Consider the following 13,128-nt stretch of genomic DNA (forward strand, 5'->3'; position numbering starts at 1 on the left):
TCATTTCTGCCGGATTTCTTTAAGAGCTCTCAGATATTGAGGGCACTTGCTGCTGGTCATCGCATGTGCTGTATCACTTGCCTTTTCCTTCTTGCACATTATACAGCTTGCTGTTTGTGTGCAGTTTTTGGTCTGGTGGTCCTTATTGCCACATTTGAAGCAGGTGTTTGTAAGGTCAGCTGTGCTTTTACAACTTACTGCCACATGCCCATATTCCATGCATTTAAAGCATCTCTTTGGTTCGTTCTTCTCCCGTATGCGACAAATTACGAGGCCTATACGGTTTTTCTTAGCTTCCACCAGTTTGGTAGCGATTTCCGGTGTTACTTTTAGCGTCGCCGTTTGCGTTCCTCCGTAAGCTTTTCGCAGACCCAAAATGGCTGAGATAAGTATCTCCAGCTCTTGGAATTGTCTTGCTACCGCCTCGTGAACTTCTTCCTTTGTCGTGATTTCATCGAGGTCACGAATTTCCACCTGCCTCAGCTCTGTAAGTGCCCTGACATCTACACTTTCTCCTAGAGCCGCCTTAACAGCTTCATGGACTCTCGAGGTATTTGGATCGGATGTTTTTTCCAGCAGAAGCAGTAACTCTCCTTTCGCAGTTTTTTTGACTCCTTGTATGTTGTTACTAAGCTCCTTAAGACTTGGCTCTGTCTTAACGTGCTTCAAAATTTCGGCATATGAGATGTTACCAGCGCTTTTGACCACGATAGCGTCCTTACGTGGTGGTCTTCTCCGTCTTCTACTGCTTTTGGCGTCGTTATTTTCTACTTCCTTAACGTCTCGTTTGAGAGTATTCTGCGTAGAACTCTTTTGCTTCTTCTTAGCTTTAACCACCTCCCACTTTCCTGTTTTTTCTTGTTCGTTTGTTTTAACCGGCGTATTCTTTAGGACTTCGACACGGTTCGTTTTACTTCTTTTCGCTGAGCTTGCTGCAGCGTTATCTATTACCCTTTTTGGCGTGCAATCTGTGGTACGCTTAATCAGTGGTGATGTTTGGGTACCTTTGTCTCGAATAGCAGAAATTGCTTCATTCGCTCCTCTTGGGGCCTGGTTCCTCGGGGTAAGGATAGATCTACCTAGCTTTTTATGGAGGTCCGTTATGTTAGCGATCAAATCCCTCATTGGTTGATTGATATTTCGCTTCGGTGGTTCCATCATATACGTTAGCTCCTTAACCTTATCGCCAATTGCTTGGTAGATTTCTTCAGCCGTCATCGCTTTCAAGAGACCGAAGTGCTGCATACACGGTGACGCCGATCTGGTCCTTCCCGTGTCTGGTGGCGAGTGCGCCAACCTTGAGCTCCTTTGGAAGGGATTTTTAAGGAATTCCCCGCAGCCATTATTGCCATCTGCAATAGCTGTTGGGAGTATTAACTCGTGCACTTGTGATGCCGTTTCTGCTGTTATTTCAGCCTCTTCCCTAGTTTGTTGTTTTGAGTTATTTGTCTTATTCGTATTCATGTTATATGGGCCCCAACTTCCAGGTCGTTATCCATATTCCGATGCGTAGTCACCATTGACGATTCCATGGTTATCTTTGCAAGCAGGGAGGCCATGCTAGGGTTGACAAAGGCTCCTTATGGGAGCTTAAGTTCAGAGCCGAATCAGTGTTAACTAGGAATATTACATCTAGACCTACGCCGACACTTAATGGCGACGGAATATGGAGCGTTCCTAGAGATTTGCCATCATTTTAACGGGGCGGGGGCAACTACACCATTAGCCTGAATGCCGTTTCTGCTGGATACCACTCCGCATACTAAGGAAACAGAATAGTGCAGTCGTCAGCTCGAGGTATTAATTCCAATCATTTTCCAGTACGCCATAATTAAGACCTTACTGGGCTCAGTCTTAATGTCGTTGTTGTTGTTTTGACAGCCGCACCTAACATGGTGAACAGACGCTGACCAGGAAGCCGTCCATTATGGAGCCGTCGCGCCTGGTTTTTTGTATTACTCATCATGCCTACACATGATGAGGGGGACACCTATATCTAAGAGGCGGTGTCTTTTCGCCACTGTCACAAGAACTTCATCAGATTTATGCTGGCTTTTATACCGCATCCTCCGCTCCTGATCGCTCAATTGTCGGGGGTTGCTTATTCGTTTAAACTTATTTCGCAACTGGCCTGCTACTACAGGCTTTCCGGCTATCCGCAACCTGCCGACCCCCACGGTAGCTTAGAGCCCAGCTTAGCAGTCCGATCTCTAAGGAGCGTGGACCTCCGTGTCAATATATGTATGTAAATATGTGTATATGTACAATGCTGTGCCAATGAATGTGCGCCGCGCCTATGAATGCGCGCTGGATTTCTTGATTTCTGTCGCAAGTGCTCGCAACCTCATATGTATGTATGTCTATGGCAGTTTGTAGGCATGTATTTATGTGTATGCGTGTTTGCTTTTGCACGTCCATATGAACGATTTTTCATATGCAGATGTTCATTTGATTTAGCTGAACGAATATATTGATTTTGTAAGGAAATCCTGTCGAATTAAATTATTGGTATATGGTCATTTAAGTTCTTCTTACCAAATAAATATTATTATCCTTAAGAAAATGAAATACTAGTTTTTTTAATTTTAATTTTTTATTTTTATTCACAAGTAATTTAAGTACTCGTATATGTATATGTATGTATATATATTACAATACTATAAATAATAGGTATTTACATTTCCTGAAATGAAAAAAAAATATATATATAAAATTGTGAAAGCCCGAATTACGAAATTGTTCTCATACTATAACAATTTCTCACACGACTTCGATATTGACATCGATTAAGTCAATACGATTTACCTGATTTTTAAAACACTACTCTCAATCCATCGTGATTAAGTGAAAATTGTAGTGGTTTAAAAATCTAGGCTCAGGTGCTACCTGAAAAAGAAGATAAAAGGAAAACCTGAAAGATAGAGAAAAATCTGAAAGATGGAGAAAACCCTGAAAAATAAAAAAATCTGGAAAATAGGAAAAATAAATATAAATGAATACATATAAGAATAAACAATAAATAAACGCTGGTTTTACTTACCCTAAGGACCTGCGCAACTCACCTTGTTGGACCCTGACCTACAACGTACGACAACTTTTTTAGTTTATCGTTGCGCTTCTGACACCTGACTTGGGTATTTTCTTGCCGTAAAAGCCATTTCGCATTTTTGAATAGAAGTACATATATCAAAAAATCGAGTAGCTTGATGCGATGATCCTGACATTCGCCAGATATTGCGAACCAATGGGGAAATACTTCTTCGGTTTTTTGTTTTATAACCGGCAACATTAGATTGCGAATATTACCTACGTGAGCATATTTTGCAAAAAGCTGACGGTATCACATCATCTGAAGGCGACACACTTCGAATACCCTGTCTTCAGGATTCACCAGTCTCAAATCGGTGTCATCTGTGAAATTTTTAGACCTTATCAGGGCTTCGGAATGCAATTTTAAGTCTCCTTGTGTTTTCATCATAATGTGGGCGCATTTGTCGCATTTTAGCTTACACAGTAATTTTTGGTAAATACCATAGCCAGTGTAATAACGCTGCACCTGTACCTCAGCTATATTTTGTTCTTCGGCAAAATTCTCGTCTGCTACCTCTATATTTTCTAAAACGAGTTGCTCATTTAGCGGTTCTCCTACTTCTTCCTCCAGATGATGATCCTCAGTCCCTAAATTCCAGTCTAAATTAATATCATCATCATCTTCGCAATTATTGCCTTTGTTTTCGAACCGCTGTCGTAAAATTTTCATAGATATCAATCGCGCTACTATGTACTGTACTTCGTGTGCTGTGGGATGAGTATTAATACCCTGACTAGCTCGGACCCGATAAAAGAAATTTTCTAGACAATCTTGGTTTAACTTTCCAAGGAAAATAAATCTTAAATTTTGATGCTGTTGAAAAAGTTACTCGCACAATTCCAGCATCGATTTTATGGTAGTACGAAAGCCTTGGATACATTTAATAGTGGAATATGCACGCATTGTAGACATCGGACTAAAGAACTCGAAGTAACTTAATAGTCTTTCAACTTTGCCCCTATCATCCCGCTTTAGGGGAGACCTTAATGGATTTGTTGACTGGAAATGCTTTGCATCGAGTTCATCAAAAAGATCGTTCATTTCTTTAACAAATATCTGCGTGGGCTTGGCAAAATTTATCAAGTTTTCGTCATTACCAAATAAATTTTGACTACACATCATGTCAATACCTGAAACGCACATTTTTTCGAAAATGCTTGGACCTTTTTTGGTACTGACGATCATTTTTGCAAAAGTTAAAGCATCGCTGCTACAACTTTCTTCCGCAATTATTACACGTTTCAACAACTCAGAATATTTATTTTTTAGGTCATTATTTTCTTTTTCAAGCTCCTCAATACGTTTATTTAATTTGACCGCGTTGCTCTGATAATAGCGAGCAGACTGAGCAAACCGTTCGCGAGTGGTTGTGGTTTCTAATTCCACGCAGATCTGATTACTATAACTAGCCTGCCTGTTTTCCTCTAATATCGAATATTTCTCAAACTCTTCCAGACATTGAAACCAAAGTTCAATTGGTTACAAGCAATCATAAGAGCTTTTCATTAATTTGGCGCAATTTTCATATATGTACATATATACATTTATCCAATCAAAATCAAATCTAATGCAATCATACATTTTTTCCAATATTTGGCGCAATTTTCATATATGTAAAGCTAATATACATACATATGTCCTTTGCTAATATATGTATATAAACAATCATACATACAATTACGCGCAATTTTCATAAAAAAACCAAAAAGAACAAATCTGTAAACATGCATACAAATCATATGGACATATCAAATGAACAACTCTGTTCTGTACGCAACCAAATGTAAGCTAATGTAAACTACATTTTTTCACACTTGCGTATCACTCTCTCCCTCTCATTTCTCTCCGGCAGCCATATTAATTAATTTCCTACTGTTAACGTGTGCTGATTTCATTTTCCTACCCGTATTTTGTTAGGAGGAACGGGCCGGGACTGCGCCTTCTCTATGAATTTACGTTCTCTGGAGAAGGCAGCCCGGCCCGTTCCTCCTAACAAAATACGGGTAGGAAAGCACAAGTTAACAGTAGAAATTAATTAATATGGCTGCCGGAGAGAAATGAGAGGGAGAGAGTGATACGCAATGTAAAAAAATGTAGTTTACATTAGCTTACATTTGCTTGCGTACAGAACAGAGTTGTTCATTTGATATGTCCATATGATTTGTATGCATGTTTACAGATTTGTTCTTTTTGGATTTTTTATAAAAATTGCGCGTAATTTAGGACATATGTATGTAATTGAGTTATGAAAATTGCGCGAAATTTTATGTATGCATGTTTATATACATATATTAGCAAAGGACATATTTATTTTAGGTTTACATATATGAAAATTGCGCCAAATATTGGAAAAAATGTTTGATTGCATTAGATTTGATTTTGATTGGATAAATGTATATATGTACATACATGTATGAAAATTGCGCCAAATATTGAAAAGCTCTTATGATTGCTTGTAACCAATTGAACTTGAATGCGCACATTCTCATTATTTTATTTACATATTTATAAAAAACTTTTGAATTTAAAGGATCGGGTGTAGGATAATGCCGTATGGGTAATTTGAAGCCAAGTATAATGATTTATTTAATGAAACTTGGTTGAGATGTAAGGGAGTGGCTCATGAACAACTTTTATATCTTTCAATATTTACACGCATTTTAATACAATACACTTATAAATTGGTACAATATAATACGAATATGTATGTATTTTGTTCTAAATTTCACTTCAATTCATAAAATATATGGTCACAAACGCATTTTTACTGGTTTTTATACTTGTATTCAAAACAGCAATATCCTTTCGCTAAATTACACAATTAATTACTTGAAAACTATAAATCCCCGGAGGATGCGGTTTCTTGTTTTATATATGTATATGATTATACTGAATATACCTCAATTTAAATTTTGTAAAAATTAAAATAAAAATTTTAATTAGGCTATGAGGATGTTCCACCGAACAAGTGGACCGAAAAAAAGAAAAAAAGGAGCTGATGTATCGAGAGCTGCGTGCCTAAGGATAAAGTTATACTTTTTGTGTTTCCTAGGGACGAAGAGACCCGTAAGAATTGGGCCTTGGCTTGCAACGTACAAGTGCCAAGCACTGACAGGGTTTTTATTTGCCAACGCCATTTTGAACCCACATTGGTTACAAAATATAAACTCTTGAAAGGGGCTTTTCCTTGTTTCAATTTAGAGCCAGTAAATAGAAGTCGCTCTCCTAGTGCTGGCTCTGATTGGGTTTGCCCGCCCGTCACTGCAACTTATTGTAGGGTAGTTAAGCAAGTAGAAGAAGATTTAACTCTGGAAGAGTTTGAGAAATATTCGATATTAGAGGAAAACAGGCAGGCTAGTCATAGTAATCAGATCTGCGTGGACTTAGAAACCACAACCACTCGCAAAAGGTTTGCTCAGTCTGCTCGCTATTATCAGAGCAACGCGGTCAAATTAAATAAACGTATTGAGGAGCTTGAAAAAGAAAATAATGACCTAAAAAATAAATATTCTGAGTTGTTGAAACGTGCAATAATTGCGGAGGAAAGTTGTAGCAACTTTTGCAAAAATGATCGTCAGTACCAAAAAAGGTTGGTATAATGAGGACGAAAAGACATTGGCTCAAAATTTGAACTACATATATGTCCACTAAAGCAGGTTTTTGTTTACCACACAAATCATCGCTTTTGCGTTGGCGCCCCATCAGGTATGTTGTTCCAGGTTTCAATGCCAATGTCGTTAACAATTTAAGCAAAATTGCTAGCAAAATGTCCGGCACAGAACGCATATGCATTTTATTATTTGATGAAATTAGCATCAAGCCGGATCTTACTTATAATAAAAGTAGGGATGGGTTTGTGGGCCATGGGGAAGGTCAACGTCAAAGCAGAATAGGGAACAAATGTTGTTTTTTTATGGTTAAAGGGTTGTGCTCTAAGTGGAAGTATGTATTTTCCTACTATATTTCCAAAAATGGTTTTAATGGTACAGAGCTACATCAAATTGTAATGAGTAACATTTTATTTTTCAGGGTTTTCTCCGTCTTTCAGATTTTTCTCTATCTTTCAGGTTTTCCTTTTATCTTATTTTTCAGGTAGCACCTGAGCCTAGATTTTTAAACCACTACAATTTTCACTTAATCACGACAATTATTTAATTCGACAGGATTTCCTTACAAAATCAATATATTCGTTCAGCTAAATCAAATGAATATCTGCATATGAAAAATCGTTCATATGGACGTGCAAAAGCAAACACGCATACACATAAATACATGCCTACAAACTTCCATAGACATACATACATATGAGGTTGCGAGCACTTGCGACAGAAATCAAGAAATCCAGCGCGCATTCATAGGCGCGGCGCACATTCATTGGCACAGCATTGTACATATACACATATTTACATACATATATTGATGCATACATATATACGGAGCCGCGGCCACTCGCCTTGACAAAAATTCAAGATTTACCAAATATTGGCAAATAATTCAACGCGAAATATTCCAATATTGACTATTTTCGAATGGTCGAGAAAATTGGCATATGGGCGGCTCGTTTTATGAATGAAAGTACTTTGCTCGTAGAAATATGAGCTCGAACTTATCAATGAATTTGTTTTTGTTGTGCTTTTTAATATTTTGAAACTGTTCAGCGCCGTCGCGGCTAAATAATCATGGCCGCAGCAGCTACGCCTAGGAATGCATTTTGTTCTTGTAGTCGCTAGGCTTAGAATTTTAGTTTTGGAAGCATACACATGTATATACGAATATTCATTGTATATATGCATATATACATATGTTTATGTACGCGAATACCGTTTAGATAAGTTTTTTTTGCATATGTTAGGAATATGTTTGCATACGTTTGTCTATTTGCTTTTGAATTTTTTATATGTAGATACATATGTACATATGAGCTGTGTTTTGAGGCAGGTCAAGATTTTTTTCTGCCCACATGAATATGGATGGTAGATGTTATATCTATTTAGTATATGAATATATGTACATATATACATATGGATATAAAAATTTAAAAAGGACACATAATAATAACCGTTGATGCAAATGAATGGTTTACAAAGCCAATTTTTTATGTGAATATTTAATATCGATACAATTTAGTTAATTAGATACTTAAAATTTCACATTCATGCATGCATATACAGTCTAATCTTGGTAATTCGGACACTTGATAATTCGGACAGCGCGGTAATCCGGACACCAAAACGTTTTCTATTGAAGTCTCTGTAATCCGGACACCACGTATTCATGTACCTCTAAAATTCGGACACTTCTTTATTTTCCAGTGAATATGCTGAAATAAAAAGGAACTCCGTTATTTCTTATTTTATTTTATAAAGGGGACTCCCCTGCTAACTACTTTGCGTGAATAGTGCGTTTAAGTGCTCGTCAGCCTCCTAGTTCATATTCATAAGCATATTTGCGTAACATGTAGTTTAGTAGCTGATTTCAAACATTAACTCCATAATTTCTTTAACTGTGGACTGTATAAATTTAACTATGGCACCAGCAGCTAAGAAAAAACATACGTTTTTAACGATAGACCAGAAAAAAGAAGTTCTTAAGAAACTAAGTGAAGGACAGTCAATTCGACAGCTAGCTGCGCAATACAATGTAGGTAAATCTACAATTTCGGACATAAAATCAAGTGGATTAAAGATTGATAGGTAAAAAACGAAAACATTTGGTAAGAAGAGTTTACACTCCTTTGATTATATTTTGCAGTTACATTGCTAGAACAGAATGTGGCCTTGGAAAGCGTAAAACTATGCGACCTGCGGAGTTTGAAAAGATGGAAGACCACTTGTATAAATGGTTTGTAAATGCAAGACGAAACAATGCACCGATTTCCTCGGAAATCATCAAAGAAAAGGCCAAACAATTCTGTTCCCAAATTTACGGACAAAGTGTGGAATTTGTGGCTAGTAATGGTTGGTTTAGTAATTTTCGCTCCCGATATGAAATTAAATTCTTAAAAATATCTGGCGAAAAACTTTCCAATGATTCTACTGCTGTGCAACTCTTTATTGAAAAATTGCGAAAGAAAATTGCAGAAATGGGCATTACGTATGATCAGGTTTATAATGCAGATGAGACTGCTTTGTTTTGGAGAAAACTTCCAGAAAAAACCCTTGCATTGCATAATGAAAAATCCGCACCCGGGCGCAAAATTGGAAAAGAAAGAGTAACACTTCTAGTTTGCTGTAATGCAACCGGAGAACATAAACTTCCATTGTTCATGATAGGGAAAGCCAAAAACCCCAGAGCGTTTAAAAAAGTAAACCTTCCGCTTGGTACTCCCATACCAAAAATGCTTGGATGACAGAGCAAATCTTTAAAAATTGGTTTGAAAACTCATTCGTTAAAGAAGTAAAGCGTTACTTAAAGGAAAAGAATTTACCAGCCAAAGCCATTTTACTGCTAGACAATGCAACTTGCCATCCCCAATCACTGTCGGATGTCGATAAGGACATACATATATGTTATGTTTTTGCCACCAAACTGCATGGCTCTTATACAGCCAATGGACCAAAATGCTATCCGAATTTTAAAGACAAACTATCGGAAGAGTTTTTTGTCTCTACTTTTGTCCAGTCCAACGAGCAATCTCCCGGAATCTTTAAAAAACTTTACATTAAAAGATGCGGCTTTTTTATCGTCTAGTGCTTGGAAAAATGTGCATGAACGCGTGCTCAGAAAATGTTTTAACAAAATTCTTTATGACGAAAAATGGGACTCAGATGATGATTTGCCTCTTGCGATGCTACGGCCCAGCAGCTCAACTAAAATAATTGATCTTCTTGTTGAAATATCTCACAAGAAATAATCCATTTGCGCATGCAAAATGCCTACGGGAAATAAGCATGAAAAAGAAATTTGATTTTTGCATACATATGTACATAGATATGTATATTAAAAATATGTTTGCATACGTTTGTCTATTTGCTTTGAATTCTTTATATGCAGATGTGTATGAGAGGTGTATGAGCTGGGTTTTGAGGCAAGTCATGTTTTTTCTGCCCACATGAATATGGATGGCCACATGAAGATGGAATGGTTTACAAAGTTATTTTTTGTGTTATAATATTTGAATAATTTTGATAATAGACCTAAATTCAATACAATTTAGTCAATTAGATACTTAAAATTTCATATTCATGCATGCATATACAGGGTTGGCCATATTAAACTGACCCATTGAGTAACCCTATAACTTTTTACTGTAATTTGAAATCTAAGGTTTACGTCAACAAGCCAAAGACACTAGGCGCACTTAAGGCCAATATCCGACGGGAAATAGCCGCCATATCGGCCGAGACGCTAGCCAAAACTATGGAAAACGCCGAAAAACGGGCACATTACGCTATACGAGCTAAGGGTGACCACTTGCGCGATATCATATCCAAAAAGTGATGTAAACGAATCTCCTTGAACGAAATTAAATGTTTTTCACAATGAAACACAAAAAAATGTTTCTTTTCCCATATTTTTTTAATAATCACATGGGTCAGTTTAATATGGCCAACCCTGTACTTAGAATTATTATTATTATTATTTATTAGAGAAATATGAAATATAACACTAACTGATAGAGCACTCTAGCTACTTAGGCCTACGGTGCTATTGCGTTACTTAGAATTAATTTATTCATCTCACAAGAAATAATCCATTTGCGAAAAATGTACAAGTCTGCTGTTATTTTCTTTTCCCTAACATCAAATCATGGCATTTTACATTTCAATGCAAACGCTATATCTATTTCTGTTGACTACGCTCCGCTATGTTGACTACGCTCCGCTATGTTAACTCTCTACTGTTAACTTCCTACCCTCGTTTTGATGTGTTTTGACATTTAACCTGCCCATTCGTTCCTGAGCCTTCTCTATGAATTTACGTTCTCTGGAGAAGGCTCAGGAACGAAAGGGCAGGTTAAATGTCAAAACACATCAAAACGAGGGTAGGAAAGTTAACAGAAGAGAGTTAACATAGCGGAGCGTAGTCAACAGAAATATTCATAACGTTTGCATTGAAATGTAAAATGCCATGATTTGATGTTAGGGAAAAGAAAATAACAGAAGACTTGTACATTTTTCTTTCATGCTTATTTGCCGTCGGCATTTTGCATGCGCAAATGGATTATTTCTTGTGAGATGAATAAATTAATTCTAAGTAACGCAATAGCACCGTAGGCCTAAGTAGCTAGTGTGATCTATCAATTAGTGTTATATTTCATATTGCGCTAATAGATATTAATAATAATAATTCTAAGTATATGCATGCATGAATATGAAATTTTAAGTATCTAATTCACTAAATTGTATTGAATTTAGGTCTATTATCAAAATTATTCAAATATCATAACACAAAAAATAACTTTGTAAACCATTCATTTACATCAAGGCTTATTATTCAGCAAAGTGTTGAATTAATATAACATCTACCATCCATATTCATGTGGGCAGAAAAAAACATGACTTGCCTCAAAACCCAACTCATACACCTCTCATACACATCTACATATAAAAAATTCAAAGCAAATAGACAAACGTATGCAAACATATTTCTAATATACATATGTATGTATGTATGCAAAAATCACATTTCTTTTTCATGCTTATTTCCCGTAGGCATTTTGCATGCGCAAATGGATTATTTCTTGTGAGATGAATAAATTATGTAATTCTAAGTATATGCATGCATGAATGTGAAATTTTAAGTATCTAATTAACTAAATTGTATTGATATTAAGTGCATTATCAAAATAATTTCAAAATATTCACATAAAAAATTGGCTTCGTAAACCATTCATTTGCATCAACGGTTATTATTCAACAATATTAAATTTTTATATCCATATGTATGTATATTCATATACTAAATAGATATAACATCTACCATCCATATTCATGTGGGCAGAAAAAAATCTTGACCTGCCTCAAAACACAGCTCATATGTATCTACATATAAAAAATTCAAAAGCAAATAGACAAACGTATGCAAACATATTCCTAACATATGCAAAAAAACTCATCTAAACGGTATTCGCGTACATATACATATGTATGTATATTAGACTGGCCGTAACTTTTTTTTTTGTGGAAATCCATAAATTTTCGGGTCTTAAAACATGAGGTTAGGAGTAATGAAAAAAGGTGTAATTTTTTAACCCGATCCAATGATGCCTAACCGTGCCCATTTGATCCCAAAGTATGGACAATTTCAAAAAATCACAATTTTTACAAAGTTTTTTTTTTGTTTCCATATATGTATATATATATATAATATGCATATACTTAAATTATATATATAATTTAACTTTATTTATATAATTTATTTTAATTTAATAAAATTTTAATTAAAGAACTAGAGTGTCTATTTAATGAGAGATGTTTTGGTGTAAGACGGATACAATTGCCTGTAGTGCTCAACAACTCGCAGTAAGTACTGTTTATCTTCTCCATTATAAGTAAGCGATCTGTTGTAGTCTGTGATCAATTTCAATGCTCTGTCTGCAGCGTCATTAACTACAGACAAATGCTGACAAATTCGTTTTCCCGCTATACTTCTTTCTTTACTTTCTTGCCATGTTGAAGGATCTGATTCCAAAAAACTTGTTTTAATTCCTAAGCGGGTAAAGAATGCTTTAGTTCTTGATGAAATAAAATCATTTATATTCTTGCTGCCGTAAAGCGTTATTTCTGACATTGTTGCAACAACTCCCTTTGGAACAGCATCTTCCTTCTGGTTATCGCTAGTAATTGCTTTTTCGCTTAATATGTGAAGGAATTTGATCATCAAAAAATGAAAGGCCAACCGCCTCTTCCGACAAATACCATAAATTATTTTTAATTTTATGTAACAAAGCATTGGATACATTCTTATCGAAATATACAATCACATCTTGAATGAGCTTAAGGTCATTTTGTGGAGCAGCTATTGGATCCACACAACGAAACCAATATGGAACGTAGGTGCAGGTTAAAAAAATACAAATGCTTCTTAGACTCTTT

General features: G+C 36.0%; 1 protein-coding gene across 1 annotated transcript; it reads right to left on the reverse strand.

Annotated features, from left to right (window-relative positions):
- On the reverse strand, window positions 1-1,464 carry LOC129250272 (uncharacterized). Its single transcript, XM_054889908.1, has one exon. The coding sequence runs from the start codon at window positions 1,462-1,464 to the stop codon at window positions 1-3; it is 1,464 nt and encodes a 487-aa protein (XP_054745883.1).
- Between the last annotated feature and the right edge of the window lie 11,664 nt (window positions 1,465-13,128).

This window comes from Anastrepha obliqua, chromosome 6 (genome assembly GCF_027943255.1).
Source record: "Anastrepha obliqua isolate idAnaObli1 chromosome 6, idAnaObli1_1.0, whole genome shotgun sequence".
NCBI lineage: Eukaryota > Metazoa > Arthropoda > Insecta > Diptera > Tephritidae > Anastrepha > Anastrepha obliqua.